This window comes from Ursus arctos, unplaced genomic scaffold (assembly GCF_023065955.2).
Source record: "Ursus arctos isolate Adak ecotype North America unplaced genomic scaffold, UrsArc2.0 scaffold_5, whole genome shotgun sequence".
Classification (NCBI taxonomy): domain Eukaryota; kingdom Metazoa; phylum Chordata; class Mammalia; order Carnivora; family Ursidae; genus Ursus; species Ursus arctos.
This window is the reverse complement of record NW_026623067.1, coordinates 69,939,104-69,960,668: the sequence shown is the minus strand read 5'-3', so window position 1 is coordinate 69,960,668 and position 21,565 is coordinate 69,939,104. Positions and strand designations below refer to the sequence as shown.

At 36.0% G+C, this 21,565-nt stretch overlaps 1 protein-coding gene across 4 annotated transcripts in view; it reads left to right on the top strand.

Moving 5' to 3' along the window:
* TMEM161B (transmembrane protein 161B) overlaps positions 1-21,565 on the top strand; it is a 71,969-nt gene that overhangs the window by 11,040 nt on the left and 39,364 nt on the right. For 2 of the 4 annotated variants that reach the window (XM_057307131.1, XM_048220795.2), the window contains one exon: positions 10,899-11,002. The exons of 1 other annotated variant lie outside the window; for it this stretch is intronic. In XM_057307131.1, coding sequence (XP_057163114.1) covers positions 10,899-11,002 — 104 coding nt within the window. Of the gene's footprint in view, positions 1-10,898; positions 11,003-19,784; positions 19,806-21,565 lie in introns of those variants that run through there. One more of the 4 variants, XM_026498657.4, reaches the window with a different exon arrangement.

Sequence of the window (21,565 nt, the reverse complement as noted above, 5' to 3'; positions counted from 1 at the left end):
GCGATTAAATTCCCACAAACTTCTTTCTAGAATATTCATCACCCCCCCCCAACATTGGTTCCTTCCCTTTTGCCTTAAGCATGTATATTTTCCCCATTATGAAGATATATTTTTTATATATTTTTGTATGTCATTCTAGTGTCCATCAGATTTTCCTCTTTTGCTCAGTTTCTCCAAAAAATAATTGTGTTCATTATTTCCATTTTTGTCTCTACGTAATCAGTTAAGTTTTATCCTTATCTGCTGATGATACAGTCCTTGCAGAGAGTCCTTACATCTAATTCCCTTTTTTCTCTAAAAATCTTAATTCTTTCTGGTTTTGCTTTTTTTTTTTTTTTTTTTTAAGTAAGCTCTATGTATCATGGTACTTAAACTCACAACAGTGTATGCAGGAGTTTCACACTCCACTGACTGAGCCAGCCAGGCACCCTGTTTTTGAAGCTGTTTTAGTTTTTAGGCTCTTACCGTGTTGGTTGGACTATTTCAAAGGACTTCTCATTTACCTCTTTGCTTCCAGTTCTTTTTAACTTTTCGCTTTAATTTTCCATCACAGTGGCAGTTACCTTTCCAAAATATATTTGTTTGGTTCATTCCAATCTTAAGATCCTGGACTTATTTCTAAGTACCTGCAGAAAAGTGCATTGTGTGCAATCCATATCAAAGTCTACAGCATGTGGAATTGCTCATTATTTTGGATCATGCCATTTACTGTCTTTGTATGGGTGGGTATATCTGTCTGAACTTTTTTTTTTTTACTTCTCTGTGAGAGTGGGATACTTCTTTAACCTTGTACAACTAGTCAGATGTCACCTCTGAACCAGTCTTTCCCAGCGCTCTCATTTAGATTTAATCACTACCTTTCTTGGAGTGCTCCCATAACACCAGCATTGACCTCTACCATACCACTTATCACATAAAATTTGTGGGTGGCAGTTAGGGGTGGTTAACACTTCAAGAGTTTGATAAAATTACATGATGAAAGATATGAGTTGTTCCCTCACCTTGAATTTAGATATGGATTGGTTCTAAGACCTAAGGTAGATTAGATTGTAGCTAAAGCAGTGGTATTTACATATGAAAAGATAGAATAATTTTTAGATAGGTTTTTGTCTAAGGAAAGAGTGTATCAATTGGAATGCAGTTTTATCAGTTGAAAATCTAGAAGTTTCAATAGCCAGAATTGAACATATTTATTCAGAACTATTTAGGGTTGAGTATTTCACACTCTAGCTATTCTGTATATTTCTTTAAACTTTAGCCGGGACGAGCTATCCCTCAGTGCTAACTTTTGGTCTAAATCATTAGTCACCTTGGGGAGCCTGGGTAGCTCAGTTGGTTGAGTGTCCCACTCTTAATTTTGGCTCAGGTCATAATCCTCAGGGTCATTGGATTGGCATGGGATCGAGCCTGGGGCATCGCGCCCAACGCAGAGTCTGCTTGGTATTCCATCTTTCCCTCCCTGCTGCTCCTCCCTCTCTGCCCCTTCCCGTGCTCTCGCAGTGGGCTTGCTAAGTAAATAAATCTTTTTTAAAAATTAATAAAAAATAAAAATAAATTGCTACTCAACGAGCAGCCTACTTATAATTTGACCTCCCAAAGGATCATTAAGACAGTAATCCAGTGGAACACTTAATGAACTTGAACATCTGATCCACTTGGTAGTTTGTCTCACTGTAAATTAGTTGATAAAATTGTTACAACTTGATTATTGGCAGTCAGTTTCATGTAGATTGATTGTATCAGTAAACCATGTATTCTTTGTGTTCTGAAAAGCTGAGGGTGTAGCCAAGTTGCTGTCCTTGGGAGACCTACCTAAGGCTTGTTAGTCCACTTTCTTGAGTTTTCTTCAGTCTACAGTTTTCCTGCCCAGTGGCTATAGGATTCTACCAGTCACTCTGACTAAAAACATCCTGAAATAATCTTTGAGATATTCCTCATTTTTATTCAACTGTTGTTTTCCTTTGTGTTCAGTCACACTCAATTCATCTGATTGGTTTCCTTCTGACATACTTCTTTTTTTCCCTAGTTTCAACTGCTTCTACCCTAGTCTTAGGTTTTCTCTTTAATTGATTAATATATCGCTATATCTCTTTTTTTCTTATATGTTACTCACATTATTTCATCCTCGTACCTCTGCTTAAAAGTCTTTCAAGGTAATCTTTTTAAACACCTCAGCTAAATGTGTCCTCTTGTTTATGAAGACTCAACAATGTAAATTTTTTTTTTTCATCTTATTTCTCACAGTTCTTTGCCATTCGATACTAAAGTTTGCTTTGGTTGAGCTAGGATTTTCACTGTCCCATGGTTACTCTGTGTTCCTATTTGTCATTTAGCCTGGAATTCCCTTTCTTTTATTCCTCGTCTCTGATTTCAGTTTTCATGTTAGGTTTCATCTACTCAATGAAACTTTCATATTCAGTTTTTTCAGTTTTTATAACTTTTGTTCATAGTACTATGCAATTTTATGCTACAGTATTGCCTTAATATATTTGTTGTTACCTAGTATGATAATCTTGGATTTTAAGTTCTGTTAAGACTAAATCTTTTATAGTGATGCCTTTCATTCAGTCATTCAACAGATATCAAATGCCCTATTATGTGCCTTGAACGATTCTAAATGTCATTGTGCTAAGTATTTGGGGTAAAGTAGTCAGTGAAACACAAAATTACTTTGCCAAGTTCCTAATAACAGCCAGCAAGATATTGGATATATGTTAGGCAGACAGCCTGTATTTGTAAATTAAATTTTTGTTTGCTTTTACTATATATATAAATGCTTCCTATAGTGACATGAGTTGGACTTACATGATTTTTAGCATTATTTGAGTAAGACCCTAAGTCATTTGTCACATGATATGTAGTTCTTACCACCCAAGTAAAAGACAATATGCCTATAGTACCGCAGCTGCCTTTATTAGTACGGCTCTTCCACTCATGGCTGAGCTTAGCTGTCTTAGTGCTGCTGGGTTGTCCCTCATCCGTTCTTTCATGCTATTCAGAGCGATTTTTCTTAAATACTCACCTGATGATACTACTTTTCATGGGTTTCCTGTAACCTTCAGATTAAATTCTAAACCTCTTTCATTTTGATGCCTCACCAGACTGAGTTCATTGGGTCTTAACTTAGGCTTTACCTTGCAAAATGTCCTTCCACAGCTTTTTCCCCCTTAATAATTTCTCTCTCTCTCTCTCTCTCCCTCTCTCTCATTTTGCTGTGTTCTCAGAATCTTCTTCCCGTCCTCTCATCACTTTGTATTGTAATGGTCCATTTATTCTCCTAGTTCCCTGGCTGCTTATTGGTGGCAGGGACTGTGTTATTTCTCCCTATTGCGTGTGAGTGATCTAATGATCAGCACATGTACTTTGTTGCTTATCAAATGTTAATCGAATGCACTGAATTGATTTAGTGGAAAAAGCATTAGGTTGGAAATTAAGGGCCTGGGTTTTGAATAGGTCTGTAACTTTGATCTTTGCTGTTTGAACGTTGATTTCCTCATTTGTAAAATTGTTCAGAGATGGTTTAAGTGCTCAAAGTGTGAATTCTAAGTTTTATGTAAATTTAGGTTGAAATAAAATTTATACCTTTAAATTATTTGAGCGTCACTGAGAAGTCTTATGTCAACGTGTTTAGCTATCACTAAAACATAAACAGTCAAGAGACAAAAAATAGGTTATTAGGTAATGTGGGATGCTCTGATTGTATGGCAGGGCCACCAGATGTGGGGTGTCCAGATTGGATGGGGCCAGCAGCACAGGCCCTGATTTTGCCCAAAGCAGAGCAGTGGGGGGGACAGCAGAGCAGAGATTGTCTGCGACTAGCTTGTGGTAGGGGCAGCATTTATAGGGCAAAGTAAGGAAGTATGAGGACATACGGAATTTTCTCCTTTTTTGGTAATCTTAGGAACTATGCTTGGTTGTAATTGGTTAGTTAGTTTGAGGTGGATTGCTTAATGAGCCTGTTTACATTCTGCTTGGTGGTCTCTGTGGGTCCTTTTGCCTTACTCAGGTTTCCATTGCTCAAGCCTGTTGCCTAAAAGCAGCCTCTGCAGGTAATATCCTCTTTATTTTTTCTCCCTTCTAACTTATTCAGGGAGATTATACTTGAAATCATTTGGGCTGGTCTGAGTCCCAAATATAGATGCAAATATGCCTTCTAATGGTAAACTGTGTGTGCTTTGTTTCAGTCTGTTTGTCAGCAGGAGAGCTAGTTTAATGAAACAAAACAAAATGTCAACTCCACTGAGTCTGATACAATATTCCGAGTTTGAATTTTAAAATCGTAGCACTTATATTTAAGTTTTGGGAGTTTTATTTTCAAGATTGACAAGTAAGATAAAATGTTGATATCTGATATATTTTATTTCTTAGAGGATTGTTTAATCTTCCTTTGTAAGAACTTTTTTAACCTACACAGAAATGATTACTGACAAAAATTGAAGTGATTATTCTTCTAGAGACTTAAAGGCAAATAACTTTGTCTTGCTCTTCATGGCCTCAGGTTAATAGATATGGAAAGGTTGAAACCTGAGTTGCCTTAGTGTTTCACCCTTCTTGGGTGCTTATGAGTTATTTCATAAATGACTTTTCCTGGTTCTAGTTATCAAGAGAATCAGGGCCTAGAGGCAGTGAATCTAGGCAGAAACCATCTCTTTGGTCAAGTTATTGTTTTGATACATTAATAAAAGCATTAAGGCTGCTTGAGTCAGTGGTCCATATGGTTGTTTTTGAGTCTTCGGCCTTGATGGACTTTGTAGCCTCACTACATCTCTGCACAGTTTAACAGTTTTCTCTTGTGAAATATATGGTTGTTTATGGTCAAATTTATTTAATCATTCTCTTTCATTAAAAATGAGAAATATTTGGGGCACCTGGGGGGCTCAGTTGGTTAAGCGGCTGTCTTTGGCTCAGGTCATGATCCCAGGGTCCCGGGATTGAGCCTGTTACCAGTCTTCCTGCTCCTTGGGGAGACTGCTTCTCCCTCTCCCTCTGTTGCCACTCCCCCTGCTTGTGCACGTTCTCGTGTCCTCTGTCAAGTAAGTAAATAAAATCTTTAAAAATAAAAAAATGGGCAATACTCAGGAAATTTTAAGTTAAACAGTTAAAAAATTCTGCTTTTGCATAAACTGAGGCATACATAGATGCTAAGTTGGGCATTGAAGACAGGTTGTTAGAATGTTTGTTTTTAAATTTCAAATTGTGTCTCTTAGTTAACGAATTGAATACTTTTTATATTTTAATATGTTAATCCCTGGAATGTATGCTGTAATTGCTAATTTCATAGTAATGTCTCAAAAGTTGATCTAAATTTAGTATTCATAGTCTATTAAATTGATAATACATAATTCTGTAAAATGATAGCCGTTTTGAAAATCTGTACTCAATAATACAAAAAGGGGTAAGTTTGGTGAAATAGCTTCCACATAATTTTACCTCTCTAAAAGATGAAATACATTCTAGAAAAGATTTATTTTCTTCTATTAGAAAGTTGGAAGAAGACATAATAATGTGTTTAGCACAGTGTATAGATGAGGCTTTGAGAAAATATTTCCAACTTTGTTTAAAAAGGTGGAAGTGGCATAATAAAGGAATAGTATAACGTTACATTTTTGCTTTGAACAGTTTTTTAGTCAAACATTACTGCATTGAGACTGGTGTTTGCGTTTCTCGAGGTGGTTTTCATTAATTCCTCCTTTGCCTCCATATTTGATAAGCCTCTGAATTCTGCAGCAAGATCTTCAGAATGCTTTTCTCTTCTGAGTACCAAATATACCACTGTAATTTATTATTTTTTTAAAAAAGATTTTATTTATTTGACTGAGAGAGCAAGCAGGAGTAGGGGGAGTGGCAGGCTCCCCTCTGAGCAGGGAGTCCGATGTGGGGCTGGATCCCAGAACCCTGGGATCATGACCTGAGCTGAAGGCAGACACTTAACCGACTGAGCCACCCAGGTGCCTGATACCACTGTAATTTAAAGATTCATTATTTCTGGTCTGGGTCATTGCAAAAACCTAGTTGTTATTCCTAATCAATCCAGTTTGCTCATTTTTGTTTCTTACCTTCATGTGCTTTGCATTTTCAATACTGCGTCTATCAGTGATATTATGTTTAGTGATAAGGACTAAGAGGAGAGAGTTGAGCAAAATATCTCTCTTCCCCAGTTCATCACATTCCATCATATATTTTTTTCCATATCAGTCTTTCTGTAATGTCATTTAATACCTGTAACATTTATTAGATATGACTAAGAAATTATTTTTGCTATTAAGGAGCTTACACTCTAATAAATTGGTATATGTGTTTGAGAGAGAATGTACTAGATGACCTTGAAGATTCTGTGATACTGTCACTTATTGCTTTAAAGAGTAGATTGAGATTTACTTTGTGCACAAAACTTTCCCTGACTAAAAACTTATCTTCTGCTTTTAAGTCTGTAATCTCAAATAGACCAACCTTCCGACATACTTGTTAATATATTTCTTCGCCTTGTTCTGCCTGAAAGAGTTCTTTGTAATGGCATTCATTGTATGGAGATTGCAGAACTTCTATCACAAACTACACAGAAAATAGGATAGTAAATTCAAGTGATAGGAAATGTGAAAGTAGAAAGGTAAAAATGTAACCTTTGATGTTAGGTGAATATAAAAGTGGTCTGAACTTTAACCCAATTGATAGAATTTAAGGCAGTAAAATATCCACAGTAAAACCAGGGTTGAGGCAGGTTTCAAAAGCATTTTAAAAGCAGTCCTGTTTAAGAGCCATTTTTACTTTCTTTTTTTGGAGAACTGTCTGTTCATATTTTTTCCTCTTTTTTTAATTAGGCATTTGGTCTTTTAGTACAGTAGTTACTCCGCCCCCCTCCCCCCCCCCCCCAATCCTTGGTTTCAGTTACCCGTGGTCAACCATGGTCTGGAAGCAGATGATTCTCCTGACATACCATCAGACGGTCAGTAGTAACCTGATAGTATGTCACAATGCCTGTGACATTCATCTCACTTCATTTAATCATGTAGGCATTTTATCATTTCACATTATCACAAGAAGGATGACTATACTTGAGTAAGATATCTTCTGAGAGAGAGACCACATTCATTTAACTTTTATTACAGTATGTTTTAATTTTTCTATTTTGTTATTAACAATTGTTGATCTCTTACTGAGCCTAATTTATAAATTAAACTTTATTGTAGGTATGTATGTATAGAAAAAAAACACTGTGTATGCGAAAATGCTCAGCATCAGTCGGCATCAGGGAAATACCAATCAAAACCACAATGAGATACCACCTCACACTGGTCACAATGGCTAAAATTAACAAGTCAGGAAACGACAGATGTTGGCGAGGATATGGAGAAAGGGGGAACCCTCTTACACTGTTGGTGGGAATGTAAGCTGGTGCAGCCATTCTGGAAAACAGTATGGTGGTTCCTCAAAAAGTTGAAAATAGAGCTACCCTATGACCCAGCAATTGCACTACTGGGTATTTACCCCAAAGATACAAATGTAGTGATCCGAAGGGGCACCTGCACCCCAGTGTTTATAGCAGCAATGTACACAATAGCCAAACTACGGAAAGAGCCCATATTTTCATTGACAGATGCATGGATAAAGAAGATGTGGTATATATGTACAATGGAATACTACTCAGCCATCAAAAAATGAAATCTTGCCATTTGTAATGACATGGATGGAACTAGAGGGTATTACGCTAAGTGAAATAAGTCAGTCAGGGAAAGACGATTATCATATGATTTTACTCATGTGGAATTTAAGAAACAAAACAACAGCATAGGGGAAGATAGGGAAAAATAAAAAAGGCAAAATCAGAGAGGGAGACAAACCATAAGAGACTCTTAATCATAGGGAACAAACTGTGGGTTGCTGGAGGGGTGGGAGGTCGGGGGGTGGGGAAACTGGGTGATGGACATAGAGGAGGGCACATGATGTGTTGAGCACTAGCTGTTATATAAGACTGATGAATCACTGACCTCTACCTCTGAAACCAGTAATACATTATATGTTAATTAATTGAGTTTAAATTTTTTTAAAAAAGAAAAAACATTGTATATAGGATTTGATACCATCCAAGGTTTTAGATATTCACAGGGGGTCTTGGAACATATCTCCCGCAGTATGGGGGTGGGGTGAGAGAGGAAGGGGGGAATACTATAGTTGATTTATAAAAACCCTTTATAATATAAGGAAATTATTCCTTTGTGATGTGAGTTACAAATACCTTTTCCCAGTTAGTCATTTGACATTATTTATATTGTTCTCTGTTATAGAAATTTGATTTAATTAATGAATTTTATTTTTTAGAGCAGTTTTAGGTTCAGAGCAAAGTTAATGAAAGTATAAGAGAGTTACTGTATACCCTTTCCTTGTACATGTTCAACCCCCCTGCTATCCGCCCCCCCATCACCGGTTCACTCCACAGTAGTACATTTGTTATAGTGATGAACAATCAGTTGAACAGTTTGTTATAATCAGTGAAATTTGTTTTTTTCAACTTATTTTTTGCTCTTTTATCACTTAGGAGACTTGTTATTTTTTGAAACCTTTTCTCTGTCTTGAAATTTAAAAAGTTATCTTACAGAATTAAAAACTTTAAAAAAGTTATCTTATGATAGTAGTAAAATGACAATAACAACAAATAGTACTAATACATACTGAGCTTACTACTCTGTATCAGGCATAATTCCTAACCACGTTAGGTAGGTTGAATTAGTAGTTTTATTTTGTAGGAGAGGTAATAGTGGTACAGAATGTTTAAATAACCTGTGAAAAGTCATGCAACTAGTAGATGGCTGATTCTTTCCCAGGCAGTTTGGGTCTAGCATCCATGCTCTTAAGCCTGTACAGTATACTGCTTCTTTTTTTTTTTTTTTTTTTTTTTTTTAAAGATTTTATTTATTTCACAGAGAGACAGCCAGCGAGAGAGGGAACACAGGCAGGGGGAGTGGGAGAGGAAGAAGCAGGCTCCCAGCAGAGGAGCCTGATGTGGGGCTCGATCCCAGAACGCTGGGATCACGCGCTGAGCCGAAGGCAGACGCTTAACGACTGAGCCACCCAGGCACCCCCCCCCTTTTTTTTTAAGTATACTGCTTCTTTTTAAATACTTTTATATTTTTTAATGTACTTTTTTGGTATATTAGGTTTGAGGTAGGAATTCAACTTTATTTTTGGACTGCTTTGATAGAGGGAAGAGCTAGCAAAGAGGAGTATGAAGAATGCATCGTCATGGTGTGAGTAAAGCAAGGCATGTGGTAGACCTTGTGGGGTTCTGTTGGGATTTAAGATCAGGAAAGGTAATTTGGCAAGATGAAGTGATCTTGATGATAGGTGTTTCAGTGGAATGGGCTGAAGTACAAGTCAAATGGGAACTGTGGAGGGTATAAGAACATAGAAATAGTGAAAACAAGTCTTTTGTCAAGTAGCTATGAATATGAAGGAGGAGGGCTGTAGAATGAGGGAAAATTACTGTTATATTTCAGAAAGATGAGAGAGACTTATGGATGCTGTAGTGCCGGTAGGAAGAATTCAGATAGAGAAGAGGTTAAAGAAAATATAGTAAGTGAAGTATTCAGTGGTTGAGGTTCCCGAACATCAAGAGAAGGTGGACTTTGAAGCACAGATGCAGGGATTTGTATAGAAGGTGCTCTGTTATTTCCAGAGGGTGCAGATACAAATGACTGTGAGCTTGTTGGTAGCAAGTGAGAGTTCTCATTTGATGGTGTTTTTTTTTTTAGATTTTTTTGAGAGTTGGGGGAGGGACAGAGGAGGAGAGAAAATCTCAGGCAGACTCCTTGCTGAGCAGGGAGCCCCATATGGGGCTCAGTCTCACAATGCTGAGATCATAACCTGAGCTGAAATTGAGTCAGACGCTTAACTGACTGAGCCACCCAGGCACCCCGAATGTGTATATTTTCTTTGTGAAGTACAAGATGTCCTCTGCTGAGTGGAGAGTTAGAAGTTTGAGGGATTTTGGAGGTGTGAGGAGATGGGAGAACGTTTTGAATTAGTTTTCATAGAGAACAGGGAGAGTATTAGAGTAATGAGAGTAAACTAAGGAGGTTTTTGAACATTGTTGAAGGCCTACCTGCTGGAAGTTGGTGATGACATCATGAGTTAATTTTTTTTTTTCTATTGACTTTCAGGCCAGTTCTGTCATTACACTTAATATAGTGACTTAATATGAGATTAAATTTATGTTCTTATATGTTCTTTAATCATTTGCTTAATCATTTAATTATCAGTACCAACTTAGAAGTAAAAGGTAGGGCATACTCCTTTCAAGGCTTCCCAAAGTAGTGTTTTAAGTGTGTTGAATAGAATAAGTTTGGAGAAAGATGAAACACTACTTTTCACTTCATTTTGATACCCTTAAATAATGGAGAAAGTGTCTTGGGAATTGATTTTAAATGTGCATGCTAACTCATTTAACGTTTATTAACATGGATGTCACCTTCGGGTAATTTGTAGAGGATTATGAGATGAGGTTAAATGTTTTAAGTTTATTTTTTATTTTTTTTAAAGATTTTATTTATTTATTAGAGAGTGAGTGAGTGAGAGAGAGCACAAGCAGGGGAAGCTACAGAGGGAGAGAGAGAGAAGCAGGCTCCCCATCGAGCAAGGAGCCTGATTCGGGGATTGATTCCAGGACCCTGAGATGAGATCATGACCCGAGCCGAAGGCAGACGCTTAACCACCTGAGCCACCCAGGCGCCCATAAATGTTTTAAGTTTAAACATGTGATCTTGAATGCCAAAATAATATGTATTTTAATAGTAAACTCATCTTTTAAGATACAATTTTCAGAATGTATAGAAAGCTTTCCACCAGTGTCCTTCAAATATAAATTTGTTCATTGTTAAACTTGTTTGTTTATTTGTTTTATACAGGGTGTGATAGGTATACAGCTGGTCGTTACCATGGTGATGGCCAGTGTCATGCAGAAGATTATACCTCACTATTCTCTTGCTCGATGGCTACTCTGTAATGGCAGGTAAGGCAAAGATAGGCTGAGTGTGTCTGGCACTTTGAAATCTCAGGCTGATTGACTTCCCAGGAGTTAAGTATGAATTCCTGTTTTTTAAAAAACATGACAAAAGGAAAGTTATGAGAAAAATCTGGCTTCCTTATTTTTTCTTACTTGAGATATTAGTAGTTTATTTTTTTAGTATAAAGGTAATTGGATCATGGTCAAGAATTCATTCCACCCTCCTTCCTGTCTCCTTTTGTCCATAGCCAATGAAAATACCAAGTAACTTTTCTGTAGTTACCTTCTTAAAAGATTGGTCAACAAGGGGATGAGACTATAAATTGAAGTGTTTAAATATTTTCACCATTGCTGGAAAAAATGAGAGTATATCTATCGTTCACTCAGTTGAGAGTTTATTATGAGAATTAGGGGTTCCTTGTTTTATGGCAAAGAATTTTAAACTTTAACTTGATAAGGAGAGCGCAAAGTTACTTTGTATGGTTTTAATTTTGTCTACTGCAGTATAAGCTTACTACTATTCCCAATCCTTCCAAAAAGGAGCTAAGTTTCCTTGCTGATATTTGTGTAAGAAAATAATAAAATCGAAAGTAAAGAAGCTGATTTTAGGGATATGACACAAATGCAGGAAAAACTGCGTATAGAAAAATACTTGGCAAAATCCTGTGCAATTATGAAAGGTAAGTTACAGATTTGGTACAGTGACTATAGTTTTATTCTAATTATTCATCTCCAGTAAATAACCAAACTCTGTTTACTGTTTTGTAAGTCCATTTTCTTTTGTTTAGACCTTTTGGACTTAGAAAACAATGGATAGCTCTTATCCTCTTAATAATTTCATATACTGCAAGACAAATCATAAGCCTTTATTAATTAGTTCAAGGCTATTCTATCCCCAAAGCTTAAATTTCCGCTAGAATTTATTTTCTAGTTTGATATTCTTTATGCTTCATACTTTTCATATCATTTAAATATAAAAAAAAAATTGGACTGCTTAAAAATTTTTTTTGATCACCTTAAACACACACGCACACACACATGCATATACATGTATGGAATATGAGAGAGAACAGCTATTTAAAAACATGTTTTATTAGCACAGTAAATAATGACTAAAGTTTTAGTGAAGTTGAAAACCTCTATCAAGAGTTATTTATGAGAAAAATAAGTCATCTGCAACTAGTTTTTAACTGTGTAGTCTTATGCCCTATGTAGTCTCGCTTACTTTTTTGCTTATCAAAACCCCTTTCCGTAGATCATGAAAGTATAAACATCAGCTAGGCAAATTATACATTCTAAATAAATGGAATCTGAATTAATGAACTAGATTAAAAATATGTTAAGGTAACTTGTTTTCTACCGAGAATTCCATGTTTATAGACTCTTTATGATGAGTCTTCAGTGAGACTTCAGATCTCATACTGGCTCTAGAGATCTGGGCAGTCTTGTTTCATATTAGGGTATAAGCAATTTCCATGTTCTTACGTAATCTGCTTTCCATTTGTTTCTATAAAACTTACATTCACCAGTAAAAACTAAAACTTCAGAGTTTGAAAACCTAATTGTCTTCTCTTTGTTAATATTGGAATTATGTATTAGAATTAAAATCTTTACTTTTTTGATAAGACTGTTTCATAAATATACATACTACTAATTGAGGGGGAGTTCAACCTTTAAAAATAAACACGAAGTTGATAATTTTTTGTGATTCTGATTTGCTTTTGTAGGCAGATTAACTTTAGTGTTAATTAATGCTGTTTCTAATTCCATATCAGGTTCCAAGGATAGCAGTCAGAATTTTCTAGTAATAGTTAACTTTTCTGCTATAATTCATTTCTTGTTTTGTGTTTTTAAGATCCTCTGAAATTTTTAGGTCATGAAGTCAAATTGCTAAGTGCTGTTGCTTAACTGTTGAATATCATTGATTTTATCCTTTTGGCATAATTACTGTTATATCATATTATACTGTTTTAATATTGATAAAATGTAAAATTGCCTTCTAAATTGCTCATGTAAAAATATTGATCAGAAATGACCATTTACTTTTTAAATCATATGATGCTATTGAGTTTAAGAAAGAGAAGGTCTGAGGGCATTCTTTATCATCTGTAAAATGTTTAAAGGAGTTTAAGGGGTGAGGCTCATGGCTTGGGAGTGACTATATTGAATGGAACTTTTGAATAGAACTATTCAAGTGAACAGATGTGTAGATTCCATGATAGATTAATCATGAGTATGACAGAAGACATATTTTTAGGTTCTGTATCTATAGTCCTAATATTTGTTCCACTAGTACATCTTCATATTGTAAATAAATATTCATATTTTTCTTAAAAGTTATGGCTTGTCTTTTTGTGCCATATAAATTTATGTCCATATCTCTCATTAATCTGTGTCTTTTTGGAATGGAAGGTTTAAAGTGCCATCAGATTTTATTATGTTTACTTAATGAGTAAGCCTCCTGCCATTTACTTGAAGAAGTCATACCTTGAAGGAGTTTTTGCTTTTATATTGGGAGCCTGTTGATTTTTAATATAAAAAAAATAACTAGTTTCCTAGCTCTTGTTAAATAACATATATTGCTGTTAGTGTTGTGTATCTCTAGTTTTTTTGTTTTTTTTGTTTTGTTTTGTTTTTTTGTTTTTTTTAAACAACCAGTCGTTAACCTGGTGTAATTCCATTAATAGTGCTTTTACATTAATACTGCTTTTACACTATTATAAAACCTAATACTGATAAAAACTTTTATTTCTGTTATGCCATTTGGATCTGTACCTGAACTAGGTAGGAGAGATGTATTTGGGGGTATGTTAAGGCCTCAGAAATCTCAGTATCTGAGCTTAGCTTCTTCTTCCATTTCCTCAGATGGGAATCAGGAATCAGGGTCCGATGGGAGAGTCAGGAAGGGGTTGGGCAGCTCTCCAGGTAGATTCTTAACAAAGTGGTATTTTAAGGATTCAGCTCTTCTTCAAGTGGTGACTTAGGGAGTCTCTACTTCTTTGGACTTGTTGGCTCTTGTATTCCTCCTGCTACCTTGGAATCTTCTGTTATAGTTGCTGTGTCACTTGGCAGCTAAAGGGAGTAAGCTATGGATCTTTCAGGTGATTCAAGGGGCCAAGCTTAAAAATATATCAGTTCTGCCTACATTCCATAGGCTGGGGCCCTGGGACTCTTCAGGCCAAAGTGCAGGGGAATCTGGGAATGTAGTTTTCATTGTACCTAGGAAGTAAAAGCAAGATCGGTGAGTGTCTGGTCCTTCTCTGCTGTAGGTGATGTGTTTATAGATGAGAAGACAAGTTTTAACTTTACTCATATTTCACATACTGAAAAATGAAACAGATCTAGGTTTTTATCCTGAAGTTAAATTCACAGTGTAGTATTTATTTAATGTATGGCTGCTCATCAACTCCAGATGTTGTCCTGGAACTGACATACTTGAACATAGTTTGGAATTTGGTGGTGGTGAACTTTTCTACAATTACTGTGACTTCTTTTGGCAGTTAGCAGAGTAATTTATTTAAGATTTTTCCTGCCTTTTATTCCTAGTGGTACTTAGCTTTGTATAAGCTATTGTATAAGCTATCCTTCAGGTTATATGTAGTTAGTGTATGATTTGTCTTTGCTTATTATATTCCTCTGGCTTTTCTATGACTACATAGCCACCTTTTATTCTGAATGAAAAGGCACCTCAGCATTGATTTTGATTACCACAAACGTGCTAAGTGTGAAGTAGGGTTTAAGAAATATCATCTGTTCAAATTATATCTCTCACCTCACTATTTGAAATTAAATTTATTCCACATTACTAAATTATAAATATTTTGTATTCCAATCTTCCAGTTTTCTTTAATAGAAAAATATTTTTCTTCTCAAAAATGTTACTCTCCTTTTCTACATGCCTTTTTATGTGACTGTCAGGTTTTGTTGAAGGGATTCTGCTTTAACAAGAACTTAGGTAAAAAGTCTCTTCTTCCCTGTAACCTGTGAGCTTGTATTACTAACTTTGAAAAACTCAGCTGCGTAGAGTCTAGTGCTCTCAGACTGCTCAATTTCTCCCTCTCTCCAAAGGGAGGAAAAACCATGGGAAGTTGGTTTCTTTGTGTCTTTACTATGAACTGCTTTCCCTAACAGAGAGAACACTTGTAACAGTTGCCCAGATCATCCAGAGGTGTTCTTTATCAAGTCTAGCATACCACTGTATAGTAGCCACAGTATTCTCTACTTTCTGTTGTAATTAAAGTTCCTTTTTGTTTTGAAGTTTGCTTGGCCCCTCTTTTCATGGAGAGGTAAGTTATAGGTTACATTCTTTGTACATTTGAATAGTGGGTTTTGCATGAGGAAGTAGGGTTTTGCTTTTTTTCCCCATACGAGCTTCCTTGCTGACGTGCCTTCCATTTCCTTGATTGTTTAGCTTAACTTTCTGCCTTCTTCTCTGCCCCTTTGTCTCCTGAGGCTCTCACTTTGGTCTGCTACTTCTTACGGTATGTCCCTCATTGTAAACATGTTATGGTTGGATTTATTCTGATTTTGTCTCATCCTGTGTTGGGTAAAGAGCGTGTAACAACACCTTCATATTCAGTTGCTCTAATTCTTTTTGCCTGTTCTCTTTTGCATGTTGCCTGATCCAAGAATCTGCAAGTTACCTTTGGTGAGAGAAACCTACTATTCAAATGCACAGTAGGTGGGACCTAAGACCCAAGGGAAAGGTTTTTAAACTGTCAGCTACCACCCTATGGAATGCCTGAGTCCTTGCTCTCCTTGCCTTAGTGGTCTTAACTTACAGTTCCAGACTGCGATGCTGTTCTATTAAAATTTCCAGTAAATAACAAGAGAATGTGTATGTATAATGACATTTTAGCTACTTGTGCTGAAAGGTTTTCTAGGTTTTAAGTAGTATTTTCTCTAATTTTTTTTTCACTTGTTAAAATTATTGAGATTTAGAATGAAGACTTGAAAGTATCCATAGTTCGTTGAACACTACATCAAAAACTAATGATGTAGTATATGCTGGCTAACTGAACATAATAAAAAAGTAAAAAATAAAAATAAAATAATAAAAAAAGAAAGTATCTGTAGTGACCTGTGTTTTGAAATAGTTTTGTATGATTATGTATTAAAACCTCTTTAACTTTCAGTACTAAGCTTTTCTCTATTTTTTCATGTTCAGATTTCCATTTTAAATTTCTGAAATTTTTACTTTTGAAAAATTTGAAAGTGGTTTGCTTTAAAATGACATTGCTTCTTAATTTTTTGTGAAGACTTTGGGGCAATACATTCATATTTTCTGATACCTATTTTTTAAGTGCTGTTGCACTTTAGTAAGAAAAGTTACAGTCTGATGGTATTTTATGTAAGAGGTTTATATAAGAAAATTAGTAAAAAGTTATTTTCAGTGATTAGTGAAGTGGAACACCAAGTTGGCTTTATTATCTGAGACACTGCTGACAGTTTGAACATAGGTGAAAAAAGCCACTGAATAGCCAAGGTAAATGTCATAAAATACACTGAGATTAATGTATTTAACTTAAATGTAAGCAGTTCAGTTTTTTAGTGAAATCCTATTAATACTTTTTATTTTAAAGGTTTTTTTCCCCTATTTCAAACACAATATATGCCTATGATATAGAAAAAGATAATAAATTGATAAGAAAAAACAAGAGGTAATGGACTGTATTCTCATCAGCTAAAGATAATCACTGTGTACATTTTGTTGTATTTCCTTCTAATCTTTTCTATTCATATGTTCTTGTCATGGTTGTGATGATATTGTATGTACAATTTTATAACCTGAACACAAAACAGTTTTCTCTAATTGTATTTTTGTAACCATTCTTACTGCTACATAGACTCTAAAGCTAATTAGCTTTTATGTTTTCCAAGCCCGTATTAGAAAGGCATGGTACAGCACTTACAAGCAGATTGCAGGTTATTTTGCTAAGATAGACATACCAACTAATAGGAAAAGAAAAGGCTAAAAACTGAGACCAGAGCTTAAAGTGTCTAGTACATGGGAACCACATGGTATGGAATCCAACTATGTATGAAGCACTGTCTGTTATGGAAAACTGTGCAACTGTTTTACTTTGAACTTTCAGACCTTAGCTACTCCATGCTGCCTGGCAGTCTTTGCTCCACTTCTCAGGCAGCTTTCAGCCCAAATCCTTTCTCCTCAAATACTATGCATGCCTCCCTCAGCCTCAGCCTCAGGCTAAGCTCTTGAAACCAGAGCCCCACAATCGTTTTCTGACCCAAACCCAGAACCCTAGTTACATGTGCAACCCGTCTTTATTTTTTTTTTAAATGTTTATAAATTTTAATTTTGGCCTGAGGAGGAGGTGTCCTGTCAGGGCCCACTTCCTGCATTTGTGCTCTATACCTGTGTCCCTCTAAGTTTCTCCTAGTTCTTCCTTCTTCCTTGTTGTTAATTGCTTCACTTCCTTTGGATTGATTATTCCTGTGAGCACGCACACACATACACATACTTTTTTTTTTTTAAGATCTCTTGCTAAAAGTAACAGCAACAATAAACAAAGAAAAGTCACAGCCCTGACTCCCTTCTGCCTTAAAAAACAAAGCCCCTCCCATGTCCATTTCTTAGTTTTGGCCTATTTCCCTGTTTTCTGTTACAGCAACATTTGTCACATGAGTTGTCTTCATGAACTCTACTTTTCACTTTTTTGTTTTTCTTCTAAGAATTTATTTATTTATTTGAGACAGAGCACAAGTGGGGGAGAGGGAGAGGGAGAAGTAGGGTCTCCACTGAGCAGGGAACCCGACATGGGGCTCAATTCCAGGACCCTGGGATTGTCACCTGAGCTGAAAGTAGACACTTAACCGACTGAGCCACCGAGGTGCTCCTACTTTTCACTTCCTTATTAACTATTTAGCCTTCTACCATGCTTTATTTTCCCCTTAAGTGATCTTATTGATTCCATAAATACCACAGTTATGTAATGACCCCGGGTTATCTCTGAGCTCTAGATTCTAATATACAGTTGTCCTCTTGATGTTTTCACTTGATGTCTCATAGGTACTTAAAAACTCAGCATGTTTAAATTCTTGATTTTTTCTGTTCTACTCCAACTCAGAAAATGTACTACCATCTTCCTCAAATCAGAAGGGTAGATACCCTTCATTCTTTTTTTTTCCACCTCCTACATTTAGTCCATCAGCAAGACCTGTTGAATCAGTGTCCAAAATATATCTCCTTTTCTTTCCTGCTTCTAATTCACAGAGCAGAAAAAGGCAAATCAAGTTATTTCTCTCTCCTGTTTTGAGACCATTATTTTAGCATAAAATCTAAACTCCATACTGTGACCCAGGAGGCTTTGCATCATCTTTTCCTTTTTATCTCTTCAGCCTCCCTTATACGTTTCTCTTTGCATATGGTGCAACTGCCTCTTTGGCCTTTTGGTTACTGCAGTGTACTGTGTTCTTTCGTGCCTTTGTGCTTTTGGACATGCTCTTCTCTGCCTGAAATGCTGTTCCCCTCCATTCTTCGCATCCTTTAGGTTGCTGGGTAAATGTCATCTCAGAGGGGTTTTCCTAACCTACCACCTAAGGCTTATCTCCCTCATTTTCACCATTTGTTTGGTTCTTTTGTGTAGTATCTAATTTGTGATTTTTTCTTTGGTCATTTTTTAATTGGTGAAATTCTGCCCCAAATAGAATATAAGCATCAAGAAAGCAGGGACTTTGGCTTTATTGTATGTGATTGTATCTCCATTGCCCAGCAGAGTACTTGGCCCAAGGGAACTCCGTTAAGTGTCTGATGAATGAATGGATGGATGGATGGTATATGAGTAACAGACTAGAAGTGGTCCCAAGAGCACCCAGCATCCTTAGGTTCCAGCTTTGAACAATAATTATTGCTGATATAGATGACCTGAGTTGCCCAATAAAAAGTATAAGTGCAATCCATTTTGGAAAAATGGGTTCGCAAGAATGAGATTAAGCAAGTTCGAGTGTATTTAAAAAAATGAGTCCTAGGAAATGTAAGAATCTTAAAATATTTCATTATTATAGTGTTCTAAAAGTAACTTAAGTTTTCCTATACTAAGAGTTCTTTCACTGATTAGTAATAATTAGTAATTTCTCAGAGCTAAATGACTAATTTTAGTCTTAATAAGTGAGTTATTGCTTAAGTGTTCTCCTAAATGTTATGCACTCAATCCTCATCATTTGTGGATTCTGTATTTGTGATTTGCTTACTTGATGAAGTTCATTTGTAACCCCCAAATTCATACTTGTGGTGCTTTCAAGGTCATTAAAGGCAAATCCAGAGTGGCAAAAAATTGTATTGGTTCAATGCCCACATTCCCAGCTGAGGCCTTGTTTCACCTTTCATATTGTAAACGAGTGTGCTTTTCATGGTCTATTTAGTATCATGTTGTTCACATTTTAGCTTTTTGTTGATTCACTATTTAAAATGGCCTCCAAGCATAGTGCTGAAGGGCTGTCTAGTGTTCCTAAGCACAAGAAGGCTATGATGTGCCTTATGGAGAAAATTTGCTAGAAATACTGACAGAACTCAGGAAAATACTTAAGATTACAGTTATTAAGCTTTGTTCAGGCATAAGTTATAGCGCTGTTGGCTGTGAATTAAATGTTTAATAAATCAACAGTATATATTTAATAAGGTGTCTTTAAACATAAACACACATAAAACAAGGTTTTGTATTGATTGGTTGATGAAAATGTTGTGACCAGAGGCTCGCAGGAACCTAACCCTGTATTTCCCCTAGGAGCAATGTTCAGTGTTCGCGGCGACTTTATAGAACATAACTACCGCGAATAACAAGAATCGACTGTAAGTTAAAATTCTGGACTTAAATCGAAATTTCAGGAAGTGCCTCCTCACCCATGTTAATTATAGTTTAGAGACTTTTTGGTTGGGATATATATTTTATTTTAAAACCTTTCAACTATGAGGAGAACTGAGTTCATTTTGGTTCAGTGATCCTTTTTGAGCACTTACTATATGCCAGTAACTGTACTAGTTTTGAAGTATACAAAAACAAGTCATAAAATTTTCACTCCAAGAATCTTTCAGTTAGGGGAGTATTTCATTCTAATCCAACTGGTCTGATACCAGCTCTAATTTAATTTTGACACTACCTGGAGTTAACATAGACTCCATGGGTTAAAGCCAAAATTTTCTGTAAGAATGCCTAGGCTTCCTGATGCCAGCTGCAAGTTCTTGGAATCCCCAGGCCACCCATATTTCTGAAAACTAGCTACTGGCTACAAATTGGGACATTTCTGTGACACCCCTCATGTTCAGTAATTTGCTAGAATAACTAGAACTCAGGAAAGTGCTATACTTATGATTACAGTTTTATTATAAAGATGATAGAGGAATAGGTTTGGAAAGAAGTGCAGTTCCCATGGTCTCTCAGTGGAGTCAGGGCATGTCACCCTCTAAGCACATTAGTGTTTTGGCCAGCCAGGATGCTCCTCTGAGCTTCATTGTTCGAGAGATTTTATGGAGTTTCATTACATAGGTATGATTTTAAATAACTGGACACATGATTGAACTTAATCTCCAGCCCCCATCTCCTTCCTGCAGATCAGATGGCTAAAAATTCCAACTCTAATCACATGGTTGATATATCTGGTGACCGGCCACCATTCTGAAGCTATCTGGAGGTCCACCAGGAGTCCCCTTGTTAACAAAGACATCCCCTATCACTCAGGAAATTCCAAAAGCTTTTAAAGCTCTTTGCCAAGAATTGGGGACAATGACCAGATGCATTTCTTTTTTTACCCCACAGGGCAACTTGCCTTATAAATAGTAAAAGGTAAATTAGATATTTGCCATATGGGGCATAGATATTTATAAGCAGATAGAAGAATATATGTAGAAACATCAAGGGATGAATGAATTTGTGGAATAAAATGACATTTAGTTAGCTAGAATGTCATGTTCAAAAAGGTGGTTGTTGAAGGTGAGTCTGGTAAAGTAGATGGTAGGTAGTCAGATCATGAAAGTTCGTCGAAACAGGTACAAATCCTATCTTATCCTTCTGGTGTGTGTTCTCACTTTAATGGAAAATTTCAAACATACACAAGGAGTAGACCGAATAATACAGTGACTATATAATGAATATAATGATCTCCTATGTACGTATCACAGTTAACACCTGGTGGTCAATTGTTTCATCTGTGTTCTCTTTCATCTCCCCTCCCCCCAACATATTATTTTGTAGCAAATATTATTTCATTCATAGATATTTCTGTGTATATCTTCAAAGTATGTGAGCTTTTAAAAATAACTGTAATCCTATTTTTACAGCTAAAAGAGTTTAACAGTAACTTCCTAACATCATCAGATATCCAGTCATTATGCAAATTGCCAATTCTTCAGTGTTTTTAAAAACAGCAAATCATTTTCTAACTTTTTAAATTGAGATATTTTACTTTAAAAATTTAGATTTTTGTATTTGAAAAATTGGAAGCTTTAGCAATAGTAGGTGTATGTTTCTGCTTTATAAAAACAGGGCCTTGATGAAAGTCTTTGCCTAGCTGCCTCCTCACTGCTTTACCTTGTGAAGACTCTTGGAAAGGATT